The sequence below is a fragment of the Nymphaea colorata genome, chromosome 14 (assembly GCF_008831285.2).
Source record: "Nymphaea colorata isolate Beijing-Zhang1983 chromosome 14, ASM883128v2, whole genome shotgun sequence".
Classification (NCBI taxonomy): Eukaryota; Viridiplantae; Streptophyta; class Magnoliopsida; order Nymphaeales; family Nymphaeaceae; genus Nymphaea; species Nymphaea colorata.
The window spans coordinates 989,677-1,015,035 of NC_045151.1; the positions used below are offsets into that span (position 1 = coordinate 989,677).

The 25,359-nt window shown below is 39.9% G+C and overlaps 3 protein-coding genes across 10 annotated transcripts; 1 reads left to right on the top strand and 2 right to left on the bottom strand.

Annotated features, from left to right (window-relative positions):
- Positions 1-68: 68 nt before the first annotated feature.
- On the bottom strand, positions 69-5,535 carry LOC116267815 (disease resistance protein RUN1-like). Of its 2 annotated transcripts, none has more exons than XM_031649748.2 (4): positions 5,042-5,535; positions 3,096-4,200; positions 2,717-3,007; positions 69-2,012 (listed from the first exon to the last, which is right to left on the bottom strand). In XM_031649748.2, the coding sequence occupies exons 1-4, from the start codon at positions 5,458-5,460 to the stop codon at positions 432-434; spliced, it is 3,396 nt and encodes a 1,131-aa protein (XP_031505608.1). In that variant the 5' UTR covers positions 5,461-5,535; the 3' UTR covers positions 69-431. The 2 variants fall into 2 exon arrangements, with proteins under 2 accessions (XP_031505608.1, XP_031505607.1); XM_031649747.2 differs by having other exon boundaries at positions 69-2,102.
- A 1,380-nt stretch (positions 5,536-6,915) lies between these two features.
- Positions 6,916-11,263, bottom strand: LOC116267810 (uncharacterized). 7 transcript variants are annotated; one of them, XR_007572117.1, is made up of 4 exons: positions 9,888-11,263; positions 9,368-9,467; positions 7,992-8,048; positions 6,916-7,889 (listed from the first exon to the last, which is right to left on the bottom strand). XR_007572117.1 is itself a non-coding variant. In XM_031649725.2 (4 exons), exons 1-4 carry the CDS (start codon positions 9,978-9,980, stop codon positions 7,317-7,319), a joined length of 270 nt encoding a protein of 89 aa, XP_031505585.1. In that variant the 5' UTR covers positions 9,981-11,263; the 3' UTR covers positions 6,916-7,316. The 7 variants fall into 7 exon arrangements, 2 of the variants coding, with proteins under 2 accessions (XP_031505585.1, XP_031505584.1); XM_031649725.2 differs by lacking the exon at positions 9,368-9,467 and having other exon boundaries at positions 6,916-7,320; positions 7,774-7,889; XM_031649724.2 differs by lacking the exon at positions 9,368-9,467 and having other exon boundaries at positions 6,916-7,373; positions 7,774-7,889.
- A 183-nt stretch (positions 11,264-11,446) lies between these two features.
- On the top strand, positions 11,447-16,237 carry LOC116267808 (nuclear ribonuclease Z-like). The gene is made up of 8 exons (XM_031649722.2): positions 11,447-11,784; positions 13,217-13,379; positions 13,477-13,547; positions 13,622-13,717; positions 13,791-13,904; positions 15,360-15,428; positions 15,541-15,615; positions 15,839-16,237. The coding sequence occupies exons 1-8, from the start codon at positions 11,569-11,571 to the stop codon at positions 15,911-15,913; spliced, it is 879 nt and encodes a 292-aa protein (XP_031505582.1). The 5' UTR covers positions 11,447-11,568; the 3' UTR covers positions 15,914-16,237.
- The last annotated feature ends 9,122 nt before the right edge of the window (positions 16,238-25,359 follow it).

Sequence of the window (25,359 nt, forward strand, 5' to 3'; positions counted from 1 at the left end):
CAGTGGAAGCCGGAAGCCATAACCATTAAAAAGAAAGTGGAAAAAATTAATCAACCATACACCTAGAAGTCAGCACAAGCAAAAGGAGAACAAATTAAGTAGCAATAAAAGAAAAAAAAATTATATGTATTTCTTATTCATACATACATATACAAACCCAACTCTTAGAAGGATCCAGAACAGATGCGTCGGATTGTGTTAGAATTGAATCAACTTGATCTATCTAAAAGAAAAGAGGGAGAACGAGAGCCAATGTGCATATGTAACTAAATAGGCTTCCCAAAAATCGAGCATGACCGGTGGACCGGTGGTCTATACTCTATACAGTAGATCATTCGGATGATGAGTTTTATAAGCAGTTTTTGTTTCTCTAGACCGAGGCACCAACAGAAAGCAAGGTCCACTAAAATCATTTTCTACAGTGTAACTGTTCATTTATCATCAAAAACAAACTTCTGGGGAAAAATAAGACTCAGCCACTGCATACCCCGAAACAAACCCCATTCCTTTCTGTGCCTGTCCTCTATCACCATCGACCGCTCCTCATCCTGGTTCTGTACTTTTATCACCAATCTCCACTGAACCAGCCACCTGTGGGTTTCCTCTTTGCAGTCAACATATTCGAGCCTTCTGTACTCTTGACCCTGCTCAAAGTAACCACCTAATTTCTTCGTTGTTTCTGATATCTCATAGTATTCCTCATCTTTATACTCTTCCTCGCCTCTTCCCTTCACAAACAGATACTGCAAGTTTTTCATTTTTGCCAGGTCTAGGGTCACCAACTTAGTGCAGTTGCATATACCCAATGCTGTGAGCTTCTCGAGCAACTCTATGGAAGAGGGAAACTCTTGAATACCTGTTTCTGAGACATCAAGGTCGGCCAGGTTCTTCATTTTACCAATTAATTCAGGCAAGGTAGTTAAGGACTCACATCCACCTAAGTTTAGCTCCTCAAGACTGATCAAGTTTCCAATTGATTCAGGTAGGTTCTTCAACTCAAAGCACTTGAACAACAGCAGTCTCTTCAACTTGGAGAGCGATCCTATGGAATCAGGAAGCTCCTCAACGTCAGACCAAGAGAGATCAAGTTCAACTAGGTTGGTCATGTTGCCAATACAGTCAGGAAGCTCTTCAAGGCCGCTCCATGCAATGTTAAGTTCACTCATGTTTTTCATACAACCAATGAAATCAGGCAACCTCGCTGACAAGTTGCATTCACTCCAATCCAGCTTCTCAAGGTTGGTTAACCTCTGAAATGTATCAGGCAAGCCTCTAAGTTTTGTACATTTGTTTATCTTCAAGACCTTCAGGTTGTCAAGATATCCAATGGAATCAGGAAGCTCCTTAAGACAAGTTTCTGAGAGGATGAGCTCAGTCAGATTCTCCATATTGCCAATAGAATCAGGTAATCTTTCTAGTGACTTACATTGATTTAGGTCCAATTTCTGGAACTGTGTCAGCCTCAGAAATGTCTCAGGCAACCCACTCAGCATCTCACAGCATGACAAAGACAATTTATTCAGTTTCTCCAGTGATCCTATGGATTCAGGAAGCTCTTCAATGCCTGTGCTCTGCAGATGAAGCGTCGACAAACCTCTCAGATTCCCAATAGAAGCAGGCAACTTCCTTAGTAGCTCACAGCCACTCAAGTTTAACTCTTCAAGTTTGACCAACCTCCCTAGTTGTTCTGGGAGGGCTTTAAGCTTCTTGCAGTCAAACAGTCGAAAAATCCTTAACTTCTCAAGAGATACTATGGAATCAGGGAGTTCTTGAATATCAGTTGATGCAACATTAAGTGATGAAAGATCCGTCAGGCTGCAAATAGAATCGGGCAGTTTTCTTAGTGACTGACAGAAGCACAAGTTCAAATTCTTGAGTTTTGTTGCCCGTCCAAGTGAACCTGGTAGCTTCTGCAGTTGTCTACACCAAAACATATCCAACTCAACCAGTCTTGTAAGTTCACCAATTGATTCATGGATCATCACCAATTCCATGCACCAACTGAGAGACAACTTTTCTAGCATAGGCAGAGCAGAAAAATCAGGAGTGCATTTCAGATTAAAGCAATCACTCAAATCAAGAACTCTTAATCCATTGTAGACCTGAAAATTAAAGCATCCTCATAAGAAAACCATCCACATTCTTGAAGAACATGAAAATTTGAATATAATCTATAGCTACACTGTAACATAATAAAAGCATGCTGCTTTTGCAGTTTCCACTATCTGTAACTTCAGCTTCAATTTTTCCACATTTATGGTTATATCATGTTTTAACAGGCAAGTCAAATCATATTTATCCTTTAGCATCCTACAGGGCACACCATTCGTTTAATTTAGAGAGCAGCCTCACACATAAGGACCCCTTGAGGACTGCATTTTTTTTGAAATGATTCCAGGTTGTGTCAACAATTACAAAATAGTCTGGGGTTCCGGCCCTACTGGCACCAAATAATACCAGTCATGAGAGCGTTCACTAAGACACCACAACTTTAATCATCACCTCTGTTCCTTAGCACAACCTTACCAACGGCAATTTAGGTGATACTGAAAAGTAGCATGGAGTGAAATATATGGACATTGTAAATGTGAAAGTTCAGCACTTGATGTTATGCAGGGAATAAAAAGAAAACAGCTTGATTACATCTGATGCTAGTTTCCAATTCCAGTATGAGAAAAAAGAATAATTTGTATGTTGGAGATATATTGAGGCTAACCTTGTTTCTCGAGAACATGTTGTCATTCCATACTTGGACCATCTTACCTTGAGACAGATCAAGCACTGCAACTTTCCCAAGGCCAAAATCATCTGGCAGCATTTTCAGTGGGCAACCATGCCACTCTAACCATCTCAATTCTGCTGGCATGAATCTATATTGACCAATGAAATTTGAAAAATTGGCGCGAAGAAGCCTTAGACTGGTCAGCTTCCTAAATGAATCGACGCTAAAATCTCTCACTGGATCTCTTTTGAAATCAATCCCCATGCCTTCAAGATCTTCTCCTCCCTGTAGCAAAACAAGTAAACTATTGAGAAATGATGAATTAATAAAATACAAGAAAAGGACTTGGCTATGAAACTCTGCAATGTTTCACCTTTTGGTTGTCCAGTACATCCAACACTTCTTCATGAACCCATAGCCTGCTACGTTTACTAGGATCTAAGGGGTTTTCTTCGCGAACAATTCCTCTTCCCATGTCTCTAAGTTGGTCATGCATTTCCAATCTATCATGTTCATCAATTTTAATGAGACATCTTTGCATCAATGTTTTGATTTCTATCCTTGGAAAGAAGCCACATGCTTGCCATATGGTAATTGCAGTTTCTCTGTTCATACCAATAAAAAAACATGCAATATCAAGAAATATTCCCTTTTCATCTTCATCAAGTTCATCATAACTTATTCTCAACCTCTGTTGGACGTCATCAAATGGGATTAGTTCAAGTGTTTCCCACATCTGTTCCCAATCCTTGGGGTTCTTTTTATCAAACAAAAACGAACCAAACACTTCCACTGCTAAAGGAAGCCCACCTGCTGCCGCTACAATTTTCTCAGAGAGATCCACATAACCTTCAGGTGGTTCCTCTCTTCCAAATGCATGATGACTGAAAAGCAGCATGGATTCAGTATCGTTTAACTCATTAACCTGGTACCTTTCTTGTACCTTAAGTTTATGGACATTCATAACGTGCTCATATTTTGTCGTCATAATGATTCTACTTCCCGCTTGAAACCAATCTCGTGCACCAGCTAAAGCATCAAGCTGGTACTTTTGATCCACATCATCAAGGACAATGAGAACCTTTTTGGAATGGAATCTGCCTTTTATCACAGCAATACCTTGACTAACGTCATTTACTTTTACTTCGAACTTCAAAACATCCGAAATAAGTTTTTCTTGCATAGAGGTCATTCCTCCATACTGCTTGGACGTGTCCCTGACATTCGGAATGAAGCATCCAGCATCAAAATTTGTAAAGATGCGATTGTAAATGGTCTTAGCTAATGTTGTCTTTCCGATCCCGCCCATTCCATGTATCCCAATCATTCTCACATCTTTAACTCCAATACCCAATAACTCCATTATTGCATCTACCCGAGATTCAATTCCAACAAGGTACCTAGAAACTTCGACCGTAGCATTGCTGAACTCACTCAAAACCCGTTTAACAATCAACTGGATAAACTTGTCCTCATGGCTGCAAATATTCAAAACTAAACAATCACCACACATGCAAGTATTAGGTAATATCAATGTGGCGTGCCATCTCAATTTATTTCTCTCTTATTATGAGACAGATAAATGTTTTCAAATGCATAGTACTAACAGAACGCATATGTTCTGAAAACTTTGATCTCTTAATGGGGCCAATTCCATATTGAAATTCTGACATGGTAGTTTGTCTTATTTTTCTTAACCATCGTTTAGATTTCCGCACGTGCAAGTCTTCAGCATATGCACAGAAAAATGACAGTGGTCCATAAAGTGCAACCAAAGATCTTAGATACCTTTATGAATGTAAAGATCCTTTAACTTGTGATTGCTTGTAACAAGCGTGCAAACTACAAACATAAGTTGAAGAATTACTGCTGCAACTCCTCGGTCCCTGACTAAATAGACATGCACCTCGTACACCACGCAGTTTAGGGAAAACCGGGTCGTTAACTCACTCCGTCTTCATGACTTTGGTTACCAAGTCGCTAATAAGGCTCTGCTTAGGAGTTCGTTCATATGAAAATATGGTTTCCATGTATGGTGAAAGCATGATTTTCAAATTTATGGAGTTGTTAACCCCACAAGCCTTTTGCTAGCTCTTTGCGGTGAGTGGTAGACTTTCAAACTTGAACTTTTTTATTAGATTATTAAAGTTAGCCGTTTTCTGAATTTCATAACAACAAAATCTAAAGTGCGGCGAAGGTCGATTGTACGATCTTCATATAGAACGCCAGTGACAAGATCTTGAGTTTACGCCAGAAATCATAAATTACAGTTTTCTTTCTCCTAACCTAGGTCCGACAATTGAGAGATGAAGGGCGCACCTTTTATCGTCGTCGACGGAAAGGACGTAGCCGACGATTTCACCCGCCTCGCTCAACGCCTCCCTCCACTCCCTCACGTCCTTCTCTTCGGATTGGACCTCATGCATCTTGAACGCTACTTCAAAATGCCCTTTCTGGCGTCGGACATCCGATGGATCGACGCGATAGAAGACGGGAAGGATCTTGACGGCCTTCCCGCTCCTCACAACGCTAGCCAGATCGACAAGGCACCGCCGGCTGTCGGCATAGGATCTAGAGATGACAGGAATGCAGACGCGAGCCGATCCCTCGGCGACCACACTGACGGCCCTGTGACGGAGGGCGTCGTGTAGGCGAGCCGCGAAGCTGCCGACTCCAGCGTCGTCCCCCTCCTCTCTGCTGAAGCTGAGAAAGACTTCCACCGATGCAGGTGGACCCATGGACGGTGTTCGGTCGGAGTATCCCCGTGCACTCGCAGGAAGTGAGAGTTCCGGCTGAGGGGTGCATGAGGAGCGCGTGCGTGGTGAGTGCACGTCAACCAAATATGTTTGTTTCTTTTATCAAAATTTTCATAAAAGTTGAACAGAATTTCTACCTTTACAGTAGAATACTACGTATTCAAACGTGAGCCTAAAAGCAAAGGCTTTACAACCTCACGCTATCTCTAGGCCTCACATTCATCTTTCTTCACAAATATAATGGAAAGGAAAAATGAAAATGACGAAGAACCAAGACTCACCACCGATTCTGAAGTTTCCATGAAGTCGTATACCATGTGGGATCCTGTTCTTTTGTTCATCGACTCTTCAATACCAAGTGAAGGAGCATTTCCCCCCGTGGCTTTTAGCCAAATATCTTATAAACCATGTAGATTACATCTATGCAATGAAATTTAAAGATATATAATTTTACATAAAAACTGCATGGGTACTCAGCTTGAGACTCGAGCATATCCCTAACTACAACTTGGTATATCTCCAAGTCTTTGAAACCAATTATCTATGAATATGAATGATACTGCTAGACATGGTTTTCATAGGCAAGTTTAGAGTAATGTCCATTAGCAATAAACAGCTTTGATATTCTAATAAGAATGAGGATTTCGTTAACAGTTGATTTATATTTGAATCAGATCTGATTCAAAGGGCTTTAGCATTTTTGCTCAAATGGGAGAATGGGAAACTTTCACCAATTGACAGACTCAATAATCAACATCAACCTCCTTTTGGGGTTTCACTCCATCAATCAAGAAAGGGAAACGTTGAGAGTCTTATCATCTTGTAAGGCAAAGAGGACTTGCTTTTACTCAATGTGGAGCTTCCAACTACTCTCTGAATTTTACATTGGGAGGTTGACCCTATTTAGCAAGAATATGAGATACAAATAGGGACTCCACAAATTAAAGGTTTAAGCTAGAAAGGAAGTCTATCATCCATTTCAGATTTTGATAAAATAAGCCCTCTTATCAACTAGCTGTGTTAGAAGAAAAAGCATGATCAACTAAGGAGTTACCATAATAGCAGACCCATCAACCTTGACGTTTATTTCCAAAAAAACCATTAATTTCTAAAGGAGTCTAATGCACTTTGAAGACCTTAAGAGTCTGTTCCTAACCGCCAAGCACCATCAGGTCATCTTCATCGCAACTTGACACCAGAAACTTGACCATCCACAATCAGAATTCCACGGTCAGTAAGAAGCAAAGATCCTCAAAACGCTGTTTAAGCAAGAATAGTATGGTACCCTTTATCACTCAAAAATCTTTTATTAAAATTGGCTTTGATGTTATTGCATATTTTGCCCAGTTTCTTAAGCTTCTAATTCCATCGTAGACATTTTTTAAGTAATCTTCATCCGTTTTGGAAACCAGAAAACTAAAGACCGTCTCAGTAGCCATCCATAAGCAAAACAGCAACAGTTAGTTCCTTTAAGAACATTAAGCTGTCAGGTTACATCATTTAATGAAGACAATAATAATTAAATGAAGCAAGGCTCTTGGTTGAACTCCCACAGTGTGATTCAAGCTCCTTGACGATCATTCAGAAACTCAACGTTGAACCTTTTACAGGTTCTGCTCCAGTTCTGCTCCAAAACCAACATCAATGCCTTCACAAATGACAGGTCCCCGGAAATAGACAAGATAATATAAGTAAACAACAAATGAGAGAGAGAGAGAGACTTGCTTATACCCCTGCCCGTCCTTATTGGCCCTCCAAGTTCCAACACCATTTTGTGGAATCCCTAACCTCCTATGCTTGCCACCAACTAGAAAACCATTTTCTTCTCCTTAAAACCATCAACTGAGAAGCACGTCATGCATTTAACTGATTACTTTTCGCACCTTCAACCATAACTGTACAGGCATATAATGATACATGGACATGAAAGCAGTAGATAACCCATGCTTAAAATGAAATGACATTTCAAAAATGTGCAATGTGCGAGAACAATTGATGCCACACCCTTTTGCATCTTTCTGAGAGTGAGTCTCAGGTCTGATAATATTACCTTAAGGCGCAACTTGGAACAAGTTGCAACAGGAAAATCAGACCATGGTTATGCTTAGTCTTCCAAACTAGAGAGACCACTTACTAGTCACATATACGACTTTTACCTCCAACCCAGGGCCAGGGCTACAGCCTAAGGATAAGACAGTGCTACATAATCTTATCTTAGATAAATGCTCATTTTAGACAAACTATCTGGTGGACAATAACATTAAAAAAGATGTGAGGAAAGTGCAAGACTGAAACCTTGTCAAGCCTTTGAAGTTATTTTCAGATTCATCAATGCCATTCTGAAGCATTGCATTTGTTTTCGACTTCTCATCTGTCCCTGATTTTATGGTATCAGCTGTATATTGAAGTCCCTGAAAAAGAAAAAAAAAAGTGCTCACACAGAAGAATAGAATACAAAACATTGTGCACATTGATTTGGATGTAAAATAAGAGAAAGGTGGATGTGGACAAACCTTAGCACTCACACCATCTGTGAATCCCTGGAGACGCGTGGAAGTTTTTGGCCGCCCCTGAACATTGACAGAGCGCAATCAAGACATACTATATATATGCACGCACACACAGCATCATGGAGAGAGAGAGAGAGAGAGAGCAGCTTCTGGAGATTAAAAGTTGAAAACATGACTCATGATCATTATCAACAAGGATGGATTAGAACTTAAAAATCTCTTAAAGGATTCCATGCTTGATAAATTGATCACACCAACCCTCTTCCATTAGTTGTCCAGATGAGTCAAGAACTATTTCGTGAAAAGGGAATTACAAAACATGAAAAGTCACTGACCCAGGTGGAAGGGGAAGCAAAGGAAAAGATTGGCAATAACCTGCCATGCATGTCCAGAGAAACCCCTCACAATTACAAGTTGCTGCCTAATCAAAGGATAGCCCTTGGAGTTACTTTCTTTGAATAAAGAACAGGATGTCTCAGAATATAAAAGGTGCAGAGAAAAGTTTTTGAGGCTATGGAATCCCATGGTAGAAAGAAGAAAGAACATACGAAAAATCCCATGTGCCAATTTTTAAGACTTGAAAATTCATGTTTTTATGTCTAAAGGTCTAGTACATCACTTTCATCAGATAAGTCATGCTGAATGTGGAAACAGTTTGTGGTAAACACCACTACCTGGGTTCAGCTTCAACAATGTGAAAAGCCCTAAACTCACACGCTAACAACCCTAATCACAGATTAGGGCATCCCTCCCAGAAGGACACACAACTCAAACCATTGTGATGCCCCTAATCGCAGCCCCAACCCTTTATTTATAGCCAATCCCAGTTCAGGACAATGGATCCATGATCCAAGATCCAGTGACTATCAGTCTGAGTGCAATAATACAACCTATGGTTACCACAGCTTGGATATAGCTATTCCAAAAGCAACATATAATTACTAATACACACACACACACGTCTTTATATATAAAAGAGAGAGGATTCTTATTTTTAAAAAAATCTTCTTTTATGTCTAATTTCAATGAGATTGCAGTATCGGGCGAGGTTTTATGACAATTGACAAGAATTGCCCTCCAATTCCTTTTCTGGATGCTTTGTATACAAGGACACAAGGTGTTGGACATCCAATTCCGATTTTGCATGTTAGGAGAAATGAAGTGCCACATCGCATGTCAAGGAGTTTCAGTTTTCACTGTTGGTGTTTCAAAAGTGTTGGATGCTGACGGATGTCAAGGTAAGACAAGAGGAAGACCTTCCTGTTGGGATTTCTCCCATCATGCATATACAAAACCAAACGTATATACCTTAAAACAGGATCATGCTCATGCTAAATCATTGAATTAAACAAAACCTTAAACTTAAAGTGGAAGTGTACCTGAATCCATCTGATCTGATACACGGGAAGATCGCAGCAGGGTCTTCCAGGGTACGTGCGGCGTGCTTGAGGTCTCTCTCAGATGGGGAAGAGGAAAACCCTAGAAACCAATGTTTCAGGCAACCATTGCACGACCCCAGGGACCACTACCATTTTATAATAAGGACAATTACAGATTCCACCCATCAAAGAGTCCGTAATTCCATACTAGTATCTATACATTTTAAAATTGCCTCATACCATCTAAAAGGACGTAATATCCCGAAATGCAATCACTTAAGCGGATATTTACATTAAGACAACCATAATGTCCGAAATTCCTCATAGACATATGCAGGCCCACCAAAAGATCTTACACTTCCCCCTCAATCCAACTGCATATCAGAATCTGACCAAGCGCACATATTTGTCGAGCAAAACCGGCATACAGATTGTTTATGGTCAGAAGCACTTGATGAAAGCACCATATGTAACAAAGAAAGACTGATGTTTGATTTCAGGTATTTCTTATATATCTTACCTTTAAAAAACTCTGCCATTTTCCCATCTTTTGCACCTCCAACAAATTGACACAAGTACCACACCCCAACATTTGCAAAATCCTGAAAACCATGTTACATAGGTTGTCTACATTCCAATTTCATAGTGAAATATGAGAAATTTAATAAGAGAATAGCAACATTCATTTAAATTACAAAGACTTGAAGAAAAAGAGCATCTTGACAGGATGACCACATAAAGGCAGAAAGAAAGAAGTAGACTTGCAAGCTTCTTGTGAGTGCAATGTATTGTATGTGTACCTTAAATTTATTTTTTTAATTCAAAAAAGGAAAAAAATAGAGAAAGTTCAGATAAATCAAGAAAAATAAAAATTATGTTTTTTCAAATGAAAAAACATGTTATACATAATGGCACGCTTATTATAACCATGAAGTTACTTCACAAACATTAGCAAGTGGTCATAATATCATATAGTAACACAACATGAACTAAGACATCAAGAAACATAATTTATAAGATGATCTACATAATAACTCATAAGTAAGTCATAAGATCCATAACACATCAAAAACCTAGTTTTACGTACACTATACATCACATCACAGGACAAAATTGTTCAATGTTAATGCAAATAACAAAGGAAAACAACTTCATTCATAATCTTTATCATCTCATTCTCATTTTCATCTTTCATAAAAGACATAACCCTTTTTATCTAAATAAGAATCAATCATCCATGCATAAATCTGTCCTCAAATTGACGATTTCATGGTGAAACTAATTATTCCTTTTGAAAATTGCCACAATCTCTCCCTCCTTCAACTATTAGATATGTTCAAAAATGAAGAGGGAGACAAGTTTAAAAAATTAGTTTGAAAAAGGTAATTTAACCCCATATTTTTCAAAATAGACATGTATCGTGTGGTACAGAGTGTATCGCCTGTATCGTGCGATACAAGTTGTGTATTAAACGAAACATGCGATACACATATGATACACTACCTGTTTGTGATAGAGATGGTGTATCGTATCATAATTTAAAAAGCGATGGTACGTATCGATACAACCCTGTATCGTATGATAAGTGACACTAAGACGGATACAAAAAGAATCATCAATTACATGTCATATTGTACCATGATTTAGAAAGTGGTTATTTTTGGCATTCTTGCCCTTCTGTTGTAATTCTATAGAAAATTGTGCTAATCTAATACAGTAATTCAAAATGACTCTTTTTTTCTATCTCATTATCATTTGATGTATTAATATAAAAAAAAATTAAATAGGCTTTTGCTTAACTGAGCTGGCAGCATCTAGCGACACTCGACATAACCTAAAAGAATTATGCTTAGCTCCACATAGAACATCAACTACGGCAGACCTGAAGTTCATACGTGCATGTATTCTGAGCCCTCTTTGCCTTTTTCGGTTAGCTTGCTACTCGACATCTATTCAATTTCACCCTTTTTTTTTTTTTTGCTTGCCCAGAGAACATTCCTAGATAATGGGACAGCAGTACAGCATGCTAGGGATTACGGTCACACTCATGTTGAAAAGGTTTTCGGATCTGATGTCCCGGATGTTGGAGGTAAACAAACGTCCCAAGTTGAACAGGTTTTTGGCCGCCCATCTTATGAGAAGATCGCCAGATAGAGGGAGGGAACTGGGAACCCCAAGGTTTTGGAAGGAGAAGCGGATAGATGATGGCGGGAAGTGGAGAGTCGGAAGCAGGAGGAGGAAGGAAGAAAGGGGCGATGAAGATTGAAGGGTACCCGGTGGAGGGGCTGTCGATCGGAGGGCAGGAGACGTGCGTCATCTTCCCAACCCTCAAGATCGCCTTCGACATTGGCCGCTGTCCGCAGCGAGCCATCGGCCAGGAGTTTCTCTTCATCTCCCACGGCCACATGGACCACATCGTGAGATGCCCTCCTCTTTTCTCCTTCTCATGCTTCTTCTGCTATCCCTCGTCGCCGCACCGTCGATACCTCGTTTTTTTCTGTACAACTTATCTAAATATATTCAATATATATCATCGGATGACTCATGAATGAAGATGCTTGAAGGAGAAGGAAGCCTAAGATTCATTTGGGATAGGTGCATGAATCATAAACCTAAGGAAGAAATGAAGCCATAATACAAACGAAAATTTATTTTGCTCCAAGTGTTCACCCATGCTATCTGTCAGTCAAACCAACAATTCACATAGAGAGAGAATCTGTAGACTGTATCAAGAATTTACATCAGCACGGTGAAAGAACCATCTTATTCTATTGGATTCGTCTCCAATTTTCCTCTTGAATGCTTTTAGTGGCACAACCTGATCGAAAGATTGAGATTAGATACCCTTGTATAGATGGCGGAGCCTGGAATTTTTCATGACATGAGCTGAATTACAGTGTCAAAATTTTGACAAGTGCAGAAATACCATTTTTTTAAATTTCAATATAGGATAAATATTTAATTTTAAATATATATATATATATATATATATATAGAGAGAGAGAGAGAGAGAGAGAGATCTACCGGCTGCTGTAATTAGACGGATGTTTTTTTTTTCAAACTAAAAGCCGTTGCAAAAATGCATTCCATTGCTAAAAACTGTAGCCAAACAAGTGTTGTTGCCAATGTATCTTTTGCAACAGCTTTTAGCGACAGAAAACAAAATAAACCATCCAGCCACATACAGCAGCCGGCATATTTCAGTTTCTCTCTCTCTCTCCCACTCTCTCTCGATATATATATATATATATATATATATCATTGATTCTTGCTAGTTTCCTTAAGAGGATGTGGACACTTTTCTTTTCCTGAATCAAGTCAAAAAGGTCGGTGTTATTATCCTTTTGAGATCCGACCATATTAAGAAAAAACATTATATTGGTGGAAAGTAATGCTCACATTCCCAAAACTGCATATATTTGCCAAAAATTTTCAGGAAGATGATTATAGGTATTGGTATGAATTGTCAACAGTAAAAATGGTGTTACTATTTATGCATTTCAACCCTCTTTAGCATCTGATTCCTACAGAACCTGTTATATCTCAACACTGTGATTATCGTGTTTCATCTGTCCACTGACTGTGTGACGTTTTAGACACGAGAGAAGTTTTCCAGGATGCTAATCTTTCTCCACTTTTCATTTTCCCAATTGTGGTTTACCACTAGCAATATCTTTCTCTCCTTTTTATGTTATCTTTTGGCATGAATAATTATATATCCTACTGGGCCAGTCGAACCTTTTTTAGTGGACATACTTTGAGATGGTACCTGCCTTTGTGTTTCATGGTGGATGATGAATTATAAGTATTAGTGCTTTTGGTTTTTGTAACATTTTTTTTTTTATCTAGGGAGGATTGCCAATGTATGTAGCAACTCGGGGCCTATATAGCATGAAGCCTCCAACTATTTTTGTTCCCAGATCTATAAAGAACAGTGTGGAGAAGCTTTTTGTAGTTCACAGAGAAATGGATCAGTCTGAGCTTAAACACACACTGATAGGTCTAGACGCTGGTAAAGCTCCTATATCTTCTCAATCGTGTGGTTCAATATGATGTCATGTTCCAGGCTAAGTGTATGGCTGCTTGCAAGTAACAACGTCCAACTGCAGGAGAGGAGTTTCAGTTTCGAAGGGACCTTATTGTTAGACCTTTCAGAACATATCATGTTGTACCAAGTCAAGTAAGTCAGATTCTTTTGTAGCATCTTCTGCCTATATCTTAACACTTACTTTTGTAATTCTATGTTGGATGCAGGGTTATCTAATTTATTCGGTAAAGCAGAAATTAAAGCAGGAGTTTGTTGGACTTTCTGGAAATGAAATTAAGAACTTGAGATTGTCAGGTGTGGAGGTCTGTCTTAGCAGACAATAAGGAATCCCTCATATTTCATTTGGCCAGTACTTATTTGAAGATAATGTGACAGGTTACCAACACAGTCAGATCACCTGAAATTGCATTCACGGGAGACACCATGGCTGATTTTATAGTTGACCCTGACAATAGTGATGTTTTGCATGCAAAAGTTCTTATTATGGAGGTAATGAATTATATCAATTGAACATCTTTTAAATTTATCAGTCTCGAATTTGTTGGTGCTCACCCAAGGTTAACATCTCGGGAGACAGGCTTGTTAAGTGGTCTAGTCTTTGGAGGATTCTTAATGATAAGGAAAAAAAGAAGAAACATCAGATATTATGCAAATTAAGAAAAATTGAAAAAGGATCAGTTTAAACTTTAAATCTTAAACCATCATGATATTTTTAGTGAAAAAAGTTTGTTATTTTAAATCCAATAGTTCTTATGTATATAAATGTGTTTGTGCGTGTAAATCCTCCAGGTTTCTCCAGATTTCTCACCTACGGCCACTTATGTTTAGACTTTAAAGCATGTTCCTTCATAGACTTGTCATGCAAGAAATTCCATAAAAAAGATGGGGTTCATATATGTCATTCTTGTTTAGAGAGAGAGATCCTTGACTGACTCGTCAAATGCACTTGCATTTTACCATGGCATATGCCTATGCTTTGGTCTTGGGTCTCGGCCCTGGCCTTGGCTTTGGTCTTAGTTAGAGAAAGCTTGACTAAAACTTGTATGGATCTATGTTTGATCTTTACGTATGGAGTTAATTTTGATTTGCTTTTTATCTTTTTTGTTTGTCAAATGTTGATTGCTGACATGGATGGGCTTGACCATTAAAATGTTACAGAATTCTGTTAAGAAAATGAGAAGTGTTTGGGGCTAAAACTGACAAAATTCATGTTTGACCAACTGGACAAGCTTTGTTAGATGTCTTCGTTGAGTCTGAAAAGGTGTTTTACTTCGATATTATGTGTAATTCATAGCCTTTTGTACCACAAACTACCAAGTACCACCCAAGTGAACAAAGGACTCAATAACTTTTCTGTCAGCTCAAGGGAAATCCTTGCCTCCCGTGCAGTATTGAAATCCTTGGCTCCCGTGTGCAGTATAGAAGGCTATTTGTTTGCCCTGAAAGCTGTTTTCTTAGGGTACATTCATCTACTCACGAAATTATACATGCCAATTGAAGATTAACAGCAGGCCTCATTCTATCTTGACTGTTGACAATGTACAGATTTTTACCATTGCCACTGACTATCTTTAAGCATTAACTTATTGTACCATGATTTAGAAAGTGACTATTTTTGGCATTCTTGCCCTTCTGTTGTAATTATATAGAAATTTGTGCTAGTCTAATACAGTAATTCAAAATGACTCTTTTTTTCTATCTCATTATCATTTGATATATTAATATAAAAAAAAAATTAAATAGGCTTTTGCTTAACTGAGCTGGCAGCATCTAGCGACACTCGACATAACCTAAAAGAATTATGCTTAGCTCCACATAGAACATCAACTACGGCAGACCTGTAGTTCATACGTGCATGTATTCTGAGCCCGCTTTGCCTTTTTCGGTTAGCTTGCTACTCGACATCTATTCAATTTCACCCTTTTTTTTTTTTTGCTTGCCCAGAGCACATTCCTAGATAATGGGATAGCAGTACAGCATGCTAGGGATTACGGTCACACTCATCTCTCTGAGGTAATACCTATGTATATGCCAAATAAGGATTTATGGATTTCAAGAAAAAGTTTGTTTTGCATATCTGCATCATAATTTATGTATATTTTTGCCAAATTCTCCTTGTCTGCAGATTGTCGGCTATGCAGAGAGGTTCCACAATAAAGCAATTCTTCTTATCCATTTTTCTGCTCGTTACACAAAAAATGTGAGTTTGTTTGTGTTCGTTTAAAGTTAGTTGCAGTAGAAGGTCCATCTACAGCTTAAGATTTTTGTAGTATGGACCTTTGATTCTGCATGTCGTCTGACTTATCTTTGGTTTGAGTTGCTTTTTCTTGGTTTTGACAGAAAACAACCCCAAGTAGGGGTTCCTACTGAATCTGGGGTATATCCTCAAAATTAAACTACTATGTTTCTCTATGTTTCTGCAGGAGATCGAAGCTTCAATGTCTCAGTTGCCTTCAAATCTGATTGACAAGGTCTTCACACTAACCGAAGGAATTTGAGCAGACGCTATGAGATGAACATGTCTGTAGGACCAGAGAATTCAGCATTATGCTTTATATTTGGATTGCCAATCCAGCAGTTGGCTGGCAAGGGGACTTTTTCCTCGGTAGTCATTTCCTTGGAAAGGAAATGATAAAGGTCTGCAAAAAGAGATGCCACTGTCTTGATATTGCTTTGACAATCATGGACTCTTGGTCCGGAATGCTGGTTTATGATCTTAGATTGCTTCTAGAACAGGGTATATTTTAAGCTTACATGCACTCCGATGGTTTATGTATTAGAAGGATCGGACGAATTATCAATATAAACTGGTTTAGACTGCATATGAAGTATAGACAACCTACCAAACTCAAGGCAAGTGATATTAATGACTTTGGCAACACCAATGGTGGTGCCAAACGTTAGATTTGGTATAGCTACAATTTGAAACTTGAATATTTTCCTGAATCCAATCAACTTGTGCGTGCAACCATGTCTCCTTCTAATAAAAGACTTGGCCACGAAAAATCGAGTATAATGTCTTGTGTATAATTGAGCTTAATTTGCCATGGCTATAAAAGAAAACGCCAAAGTTGGTAAACTTGTGACTTAGACTCAGATCAGCTATAAGACTGGATTATCAGGTGAAAGATTTGATTCAACAACTCATCTGGGTTATGTTCTTCGGAAAATCTCACTTTCTTAGGAAAGCCCATTCGCCATTCTTAGGTTCCCTTTGTTTCACCTGCTTGGCTGGGAAAGTTCCACGTTTTCTTTCTTTTTTTTTCTTTGTTATGACTTTACTGGTTTTTCCTGTAAAAACACTGGTACGTTTTCCTTTCTTTGATGTTTAAGACTTTAGCATTGGCTTTTTCTTGCTTCGCTTTTAGGTTGTAGCAAGTACAAACTCATGTAGCGGATTCAAATCGATCGGTTGATTAACGCATCAATTGCATTGATGCAGTCTATCTTACGACAAATCCATTTACTTTTAGGCTACTTTTGAACACCTGGTATTCTTTAGTAGAAAAGGAACCTTCGTTCAAATTTTATGAAAAGTTTCATAAGAAACAAACGTGGAATAAATGTGTCCGAACTTTTTAATAGGCTTTAGTACTTTAGCATTGTGAATAAAATTCCACCTAAACAAGTGAAATTTTATGTTTGAAAAAAAAATTTAATCCATCGTAATGTCTTCTTATTTTCACACTGGGATATCAATTCTTTGCAACAAGCTTCCTCGCCGTTGATGCTCTGCTTTGACCCGTTGGCAAATTAAATACTTTGCTACATATTCTGCAATTTCACGCTTCATTCCAGGCCACCAAAAATTTCTTCTCATATCCTAAAACATCTTTGTACTGCCAGGGTATACAGAAAACTTAGATTTGTGAGATTCATGAAGTAACTGTCGCTTCACCCCTTCATCTATAGGGACCCACAATCTGTGTCGAAATCGCAATGAACTATCTTCATCTTGATACCAAAAAGAATTTGCCTTTTTGCTTTCTTCCATGTTCATAACAAAATCTAGATCTTCCTTTTGCTTCAATACAAGCTCTTCCATCAAAGGATGTCGTATCACGGCAGTCATCGTTGTTTTGTTCTCGTCACAAAAGTGAGACTGCCAAGCTATCACATCTTACAACAATGTCCAAGAATGAGTTAACATACTGCACATTGTTACCTTAGCATGTCTGCTCAAAGCATCAGCAACCACATTCGCCTTGCCTAGATGATATGATATTGTGAAATCATAATCCTTTAAGTATTCAATCCATCTTCTTTGCCTCAAGTTGGCATCCTTTTGAGAGAACATGTACTTCAACGACTTGTGGTCTGTAAATACCTCAAAAATTACACCATAGAGATAGTGTCTCCACATCTTCAATGCGAACACAACCGCTCTCAACTTCAAATCATGAGTGGGATAGTGTTGCTCATGTACCTTCAACTGTCTTGAGGCATAAGCCACTACACGACCATGTTGCATCAATACAAAACCATAACTGATTCCCGATGCATCTATGTACACTACGAAACCAGAATGACCTAATGGAAGCGTCAGAATAGGGGCAGTAGTAAGCTTGTCATTCAGAGTTTGAAAACTCTTCTCACACTCTTCATTCCAAACAAACATCACTCTTTTTCTTAATAGCTTAGTCATGGGTGTAGTTATTTTTGAAAAGTTGCCAATCCCAAAAAGCTTCTAACCTCAGTTACACTGCAAGGCGTCCTCCAGTTCTGTACAGCCGACACCTTGACCGGAACGACAAAAATTCCATAATTCGAGATTACATGACCAAGGAAGTTCACCTTCTCTAGCCAAAATTCACATTTCGAGTATTTAGCATATAACTTATGCTTGCGCAAAATACTCAACACACTCCTCAAGTGATCTCTGTGTTCTGCCTCACTATTTGAGTATACCAGAATATCATCAACAAAAACAATAACAAATCGATCAAAGTAGTCTTGGAAAACCTGACTCATGAGGTCCATAAACATCGCGGGAGCATTCATCAAACCAAAAGGCATGATGACCTTGAATTCATAGTGCCCATATCTAGTTCGAAAAGCAATCATAGTAACATCTTCCTCCTGTATCAAGAGTTGATGATACCATGTCCTCAGATCGATCTTGGAGAATACCTTTGCATTCTTAAGTTGATCAAGCAAGTCTTCAATTCTTGATGGTGACTTGATTCAACATGCGGTAATCTATACACAAACGCATCATCCTATCTTTCTTGTTAACAAACAATACTGGTGCTCCCCACGGTGACACACTAGGTCGAATGAAACCCTTATCTAGGAGCTCCTGCAATTACTTATTCAATTCTTCTAACTCTGTCAGTGTCATACGGTAGGGTGCCCTAGAAATAGGAGTTGTCCCTGGTGACAACTCTATCTTGAATTCCACTTTTCGTGTTGGAGGCAAACTTGACAGTTCCTCAGGAAACACATCGGGGTACTCACTCATAATGACAACATCCTGTAACCTCACCGGTTCAGTCTCATTGGTCAACACATTGACCAAGAAAGCCACACTTCCATTATCTATCAAACGTTTAGCGCAGACACCATTATCTTATCAGTTCGACTAGCTTTACGAGCATGAAATTCCACAGGTTGCATCTCATTAGTCAACAACTGTATCTGCTTCTTCCTACAATCTATATTGACATAATGCTCATATAACCAATCCATGCCTAAAACCACATCAAACTCACTAAAACTTATGAATTACCAACTGTGCAGATAAGTGAAATGAGTGGGTCTCCACGTCCACTGTTTGACATCATCTTTCAACAAATACGAACTATAGTTAACTTTGTTACATTCTAGCATCTTAAGGAGCTCAAAGATGCGTTCACCCTCTTCAATCCATTCCTCTGTCTTGTCTGGACTGCCATCTCCAGTAAAGACAGGCAACTGCATCGACATAAACTGGTTGAATGACACCGCTGTTGCTTTCTCCTTAGGTGGTGTCTTCAGTAGGAGATGGTCAGCAGTACAGTCTGTACATCCACAGGTGGAGTCTACCTTGATAAGGTTTGGGTACCCACACTAGTCTGGGCGTACTGTTGCCCTGACGTGCTATCATCCAATGGGTATGCCCATCTGAATGTGCCGAACTTGGCTCTCCTTGTGCCTCTGTAGCCAGCCCAACTCACTTCTTACCCCTACATTGGTACTCCAACAGTACACACAAGAACCCTCAATCTCAAACAAGGTCTATGACCAATCCTTTAAATCAAATCACAAACGTGCATCAGCACAATGTTTCAAAACATCAATCACTTAAAACAACAATCATCTTCTGTACATATATTTACTGAAAGATCAAAACTACAATAAAAGTTCAATCAAGTAAACGCGTACCTGGGCAACACGACTTCACAGATAGGCTTTAACTCACATTCATAGTGGGGTTTGCCACAGCTATGATACTAAAACTGTCACACCCTAACCTTTTTGACCCTCAAACATAATTTTTTTTTTCTAAACATAAAACATTAAGGTGCGACGACACAACAATTCAAAAAGGAGGAGCTATGTCATTCAAAACAATGGGGCGAACTTTCATTTGTATAATAATTTTGATTCATACAAAATCACATCTAGGTATATGATAAAAATGTCCTAAACCATATAATTGATGTCTAACACAAGACATCAATACAATCAAAATAAGACCGCGCCGGCACTACAAAAGACTCAAAGCCTCCCCAGTAGGACGTGAGTGAAGCCATCTGCTCAACCTGCTGCCCCTGGTCCAGCAAAACCTGAAAAACGAAACAACAGAAGGCTTAATCTTCACAGTATGGCAACAAGTCTGGAAAATTCCAAACCCTCTTAGGTAGGGCTCAAATATGAGAACAATCATAAAAACAGTCTATCATCATGTCGTGTCAGGGCATAGCCACATCATTTACCAAGAAAGCCCTAACATAGACCACGACATGTAAAGGCCACTCAATGGCCACAGTAACATGTTTTCAGTTCACATACAAGGCACGAATAAACATATCATTTCATTCATATCATTCACATGCACATCAATCATATACATTTCATTCATGTACTTTTCATTTCATTAATTTGAGTGAATTGACAGTTCTTGTGGGTGCAAACACAGGCACGTGCACACCGCAGGTGGCCTACAGCCGAGAAACAACCCTCGTGGTGGCCCAGAATAGTATGGATCCATTCACCTGCTGCAGCGGTAGAGCACTCATCCATGGATGTGTGAATTCTAAGGAGAGATACTCAGCCTTTCCTAGGACACCCAGGTTGGGAAGGCGGGAGCCCAACACTCCGACAACAGTACCATGGGGCCTTGCACCACCTGCGCTCCAAACAGGCGAGACCAGTGGCGAAAGCGGGACGTCTCCCAAACACATTGTCACAACCCACTGGCCTCTTATCTCTTATTTTTTTATTATTATCATTATAATTGCACATTCACAGAATGCCTGGCTAGCTCATGAGGTTGGTTCACTTCACGAGTGCACTCACACCTTCAATTGCCTCCACACGATGTCTACACATAACATTAATAGTCATAGCTACCTATCATACAATACGGGTACAATTACCCTCCAATATCAATCAATTGCATTATTGCCCACGGCAATACATATGCAACAAATCACAACATTCACATCCATGAAAATTCACATCTTATCAAACACATCAATCAGATCTTTCAAAACTTGGTCAAATCTCGAAGAGTAGCCTCGATCTGTGATGACTCGTAGTTGTCTTATGCAAGTATCATTCTATGATGCTCTCTAATGCACAATCGGGGTCGAGGAGACACTCGACTCGATACCTCACCTCATCTGTCCTAAGCAGTTATCAATTCTAGCATGCACATACAAATGCGTTATAATTTTCAAAACAAGCTTCTAATAGCTTTCCAAAACAAAACTTGTCACGTGACAAATCATTCACAATCACACACATCAGTCACATCTTTCAAAACTTAACCAAACCACAGAGAGTAGTCTTGATCCGTGATTGGCTCGTATCTATCCTAAACAATTATCATTCTATGATGCTTTCTAATGCATAATTGGGGTCGAGGAGATACTCGACTCGATACCTCACCTCATTTGTCCTAAACAGTTATCAATTCTAACATGCACATGCAATTGCGTAGTCATTTAACAAAAACAAAACTAATCACATACATTCAATCTTATGCATACATTCATTCAATCACATTACAATCATTCAATCACACCACAATCCGAGGATCCGAGGATCCAACAATCCTGGAACACACATTCACAAATTAGCCCCAGACAGGGATTTGCCTGGAATGCCGCCATACCTGTCGCGCGTCTACAAAACACTTCAAAACTACAACTCGCGTTGCTCAAGGTCTACTTGACGTGCCTAGTGTACCTGCAACCACAGTCAGACGATAAGTTCTCTATTCGCATCGTTTTACAATCGATACAAATCTGAAAATACCATCATCGAGGCATGTCTTCGCCTCAAATCGGTGTCGACCCACGAAGCCCTCCAAAAAGGGTCTCTTCCCAACCCTCAAGGTTGCCACCAACGATTAGAACTCAAAACTTGTATTCGACTTATCACATGTACGATTCTCACTTGTTTACTTTAGTTGAGGCGTCTTCCCCACCATAAGATTCTCAACATACAACATATATGCATATCAATAGCAACATATCTCTCAAGCTTGCTAAAACGATTCTAAACGTTCACCACAACAATGCAATCTCTACCATGTTCCCAAATAGCTTCGAAAAATCAACACTTTAAGCTTGAAAGATCATGATAGACATGAATTGGCGCTTCTCCAACATAATCCTAAACTTTAGCCAAAAAGCAAAGTCGCTAACATGCATCCCAAATCATCAATTCTACATTTTAGCATGCTCAAACAATAATTATACATGCTCCAACAATAAATATTCGACAATTTAGGTTCCATTAAGCCTCGCTCACCCAAAATGTAGAGTCTAAACTGCTGCAATCCTCTCGGCAGCCACCTCACGAGCTCAAGTGATCCTCAAGCAGCCAAAATCCTTCAACGCCGCCACCACCAACGCATTCTAGTCGCTGGTATGAGGGGAAAGATGCGTCCCCTAGCTGCAAATCCAATCCAACAACTACCAAAAGTCAAAATCAACGAAAAGGTGGTTTAAGAGAGGGGTCTGTCATTAGAAGAAGCCCACGGTAGTGGTGTGGGAGACTGAAAACAAGTGAGAGAGGGCGCTGATAGAGAGGAGAGACTGAGAGAGAAGGGTTGGACAAAAGGGGAGAGACAGGAGAGGGCAGCAAAGGAGAAGGACCGTGCGGGTGAGACCTGGCGGGAAGGGGAAGAAGAGAGTGAGGTGCATAGACAGAGAGGGCGAGACAGTGTGGGAGAGGCGGAGAGAGGGGCATAGCACGGGAGAGTGGGCATGCGAGGGGAGGAGGAGAAGAAGGAAGAAGGGGAAAGAAGAAGAAAGAGGTAGAGAGAGAGAGAGGTAGGGAGGGTTTACCGGAGCACCGCCGCCGCCGTCGCCCTTCCTCCGCCAGCCCAGAGGTCGCCATAGCCACAACCTCCGTCGTCGGTTGTTCATCGCGCCTTCTGTTTCTCCTTGCCATGCCACAGAGCAAGGAACGAAGAGAGAGACGAGGGAGAAGAACTCCCTCGTGTCGAAATCACACGCGGGTGGCGGGTCCGGCAGCCCACCTGCAAAAAGAGTCTAGCGTTACATCAAGTGTCTTAATATTGATGAATTACTGCTATTTTTGTTAAGATTTCACATTGTCTAAGCTATGGTGGGTTTTTTATGGAAAACATCTAGGGATTGTCCTTCTCGGATCTCATGGACAGTATGGCAAATGTTGTTACAAGTATTGCAAAACATTTGGAGCAAGTTTCTCCAGCTTTTGCGGTATGGTTCATTGACCAGATCTATGAATTGGTTGTTTTGTGTTTCCCAAGATAGTTTGGTTGCAATATTACTGTTGTATAGCCACTGGTTCACTATAATAAGGAAGTGCCTGTATTTGAAGGGCTTCAGGTCGCTGGTTTTGGTATTTGAATTTTGGACTCATAAAATCAGCTGCCCACGTTTTAATAGTCTGGTGTTGGAAACTAATATTCTTCTTGAGGATTTATCTTTCATAGCAGAAAGAAAAGATAGAGGGAGTTGCCTGGTAAATTGTTAATTACGTGTATGTCTTTTTACTATGTTCGGGATTTACAAAACATATTGAAGTGGATTGCCACTATGTTCGGGATTTAGTTCAAGAAGGAATTATTAGCACTATTCATGTCTCTTCCAAAGGAATTATTAGCACTATTCATGACTCATGTCACGTAGATTTCATAAAAACAGCTGCCCACGTATGTGTAACTTTCTATCTCTCTCTCTTGTGGCCATCGAAATCACCAACCTGTCATCACCCATCAGCAATGGACCCCCTCTTCTCCTCTACATGAAGACATCGCGAAGCTTAGTTGTGAAGATATTGTAAATCAATGGAGTCTACGTATACTTTTTTCTTACATTTCGGAGAAGCTTAGTTGTCTGTTATTTCTTGGAGAAGCTTAATTGCTAAATCTTTTCCCATCTATCTTATCTCTTCCTTCTTCTTGCTTGCAATTCATTATCGTGTTTTTTTTGTCTACAATCATATCTAGAGGAAGCATAGGTGCTCATTGAGGCCTTTTCTCTTGGTATGTTGGAATATTTGGAAATATGCTGGTATTTGATACAAACAACCGGTCTTACGACCCTAAATGAAACGTAGCATGCATACTTAGATCTTCTGTCAAAATCATCTTCCAAACCACTTCTCTAATCTGTTGCCTTTAGGTTCCACACAACTTAAATTTTGGTCGAACTTGTTGAAACAGTTGACGAATATAGGTTAGACCTTGTAAATGAGGGAAAACGACATTAAATTACCAAAAAGACAACAATTACCAAAAAAAGCACTCAAACCACCTTCAATTGAAGCGATCATTTATCACCGACCCTGCAGGCCATTCCTGCGCGTGCTCATATGGACATCAGACAGCATTCCTTTTTGCCGGCACCCTTTCACCAACCGGAAGAACGAAGTCATCCCACCGGAAATTCCATCCACGCTTTTCGCACCTTGCAGGGATGTGAACCAATGTCCATGCAGTTAGTTGCGCTTGTCGATTAACGATGGGTCCCCGAACTGAGTTACTGACGGCTGCCTGCAGGGCTGCAACATTGCCAATGGCTCCTTCCCAAGGCCAGAAACAGTTCTCCATCTAATCGAGTCGGCACCCAGTTTGGAATTGCCATTAGCCCTTCCGTTGACACCATTCTCGGCTAGAAAACCTTCGCGGAGACCATATCGGACGTCTTCGGCAGCCCCTAGTATGGCAGGAAGGAGGACTGGTCCACTCTCGAATGTTTGCTTGAAACTGATAGCATGGGATTCTCCACATCTTCCGGCGAGGACTCCATACTGGGCATTGCCTTCAGCATCGCCGGAGTCATGTCCCATGTAGGGGACGATAGCCGGTGACCCTCACCTTGGTCATTCCTATCCACTCCAACCCTCCCATTCCCCGCTCCCCAACTGACACCACCGCCGTCTTCTTTGTTCTCTTGTCCCCACTGCCACCATCCGTCAGCATTCTCCCTAGCCTTCCTCCAAGCCTCTCAGAGTTGCAGTAGGCGGATGAAATGCCTCCCACCACCATTGTGACCTGTTCAGCCTCCAATGCGCCTTGAGTTGCTTCTTGCTCACTGGGGATATTGCTAGAACCGACGTTATCGGTGCTTAATTTCATCTTGCACTGCCACTGGTGTAATTAAAATTTAATTTCCAGCCTCAATATGTGTCGACACTTATTTAGAAATGAAGTTAAAAAAAATAAAGAACATTAATGTTTCGTTCCATATTAGCCGATACTTGGAAGGGGCGGTTTCGAGCCCATTATTGTACCAATTTT

Bases quoted from the DNA above. Each gene is read 5' to 3' on its own strand.
- LOC116267815 (XM_031649747.2), bottom strand. From the start codon at position 5,460: ATGGGTCCACCTGCATCGGTGGAAGTCTTTCTCAGCTTCAGCAGAGAG. The intron at 4,201-5,041 runs GTGCGCCCTTCA...GAATATTTGCAG, and splicing joins TCCGTCGACGACGATAAAAG to CCATGAGGACAAGTTTATCC. The intron at 2,103-2,716 runs GTTAGCCTCAAT...TTTAATTTTCAG, and splicing joins ACATGTTCTCGAGAAACAAG to GTCTACAATGGATTAAGAGT.
- LOC116267810 (XM_031649724.2), bottom strand. From the start codon at position 9,980: ATGGTTTTCAGGATTTTGCAAATGTTGGGGTGTGGTACTTGTGTCAAT. The intron at 8,049-9,887 runs GTAAGATATATA...GTCAATGTTCAG, and splicing joins AATGGCAGAGTTTTTTAAAG to GGGCGGCCAAAAACTTCCAC. The intron at 7,890-7,991 runs GTTTGTCCACAT...TTTCTTTTTCAG, and splicing joins CAGATGGTGTGAGTGCTAAG to GGACTTCAATATACAGCTGA.
- LOC116267808 (XM_031649722.2), top strand. From the start codon at position 11,569: ATGATGGCGGGAAGTGGAGAGTCGGAAGCAGGAGGAGGAAGGAAGAAA. The intron at 11,785-13,216 runs GTGAGATGCCCT...TTTTTTATCTAG, and splicing joins ACGGCCACATGGACCACATC to GGAGGATTGCCAATGTATGT. The intron at 13,718-13,790 runs GTCTGTCTTAGC...ATAATGTGACAG, and splicing joins TGAGATTGTCAGGTGTGGAG to GTTACCAACACAGTCAGATC.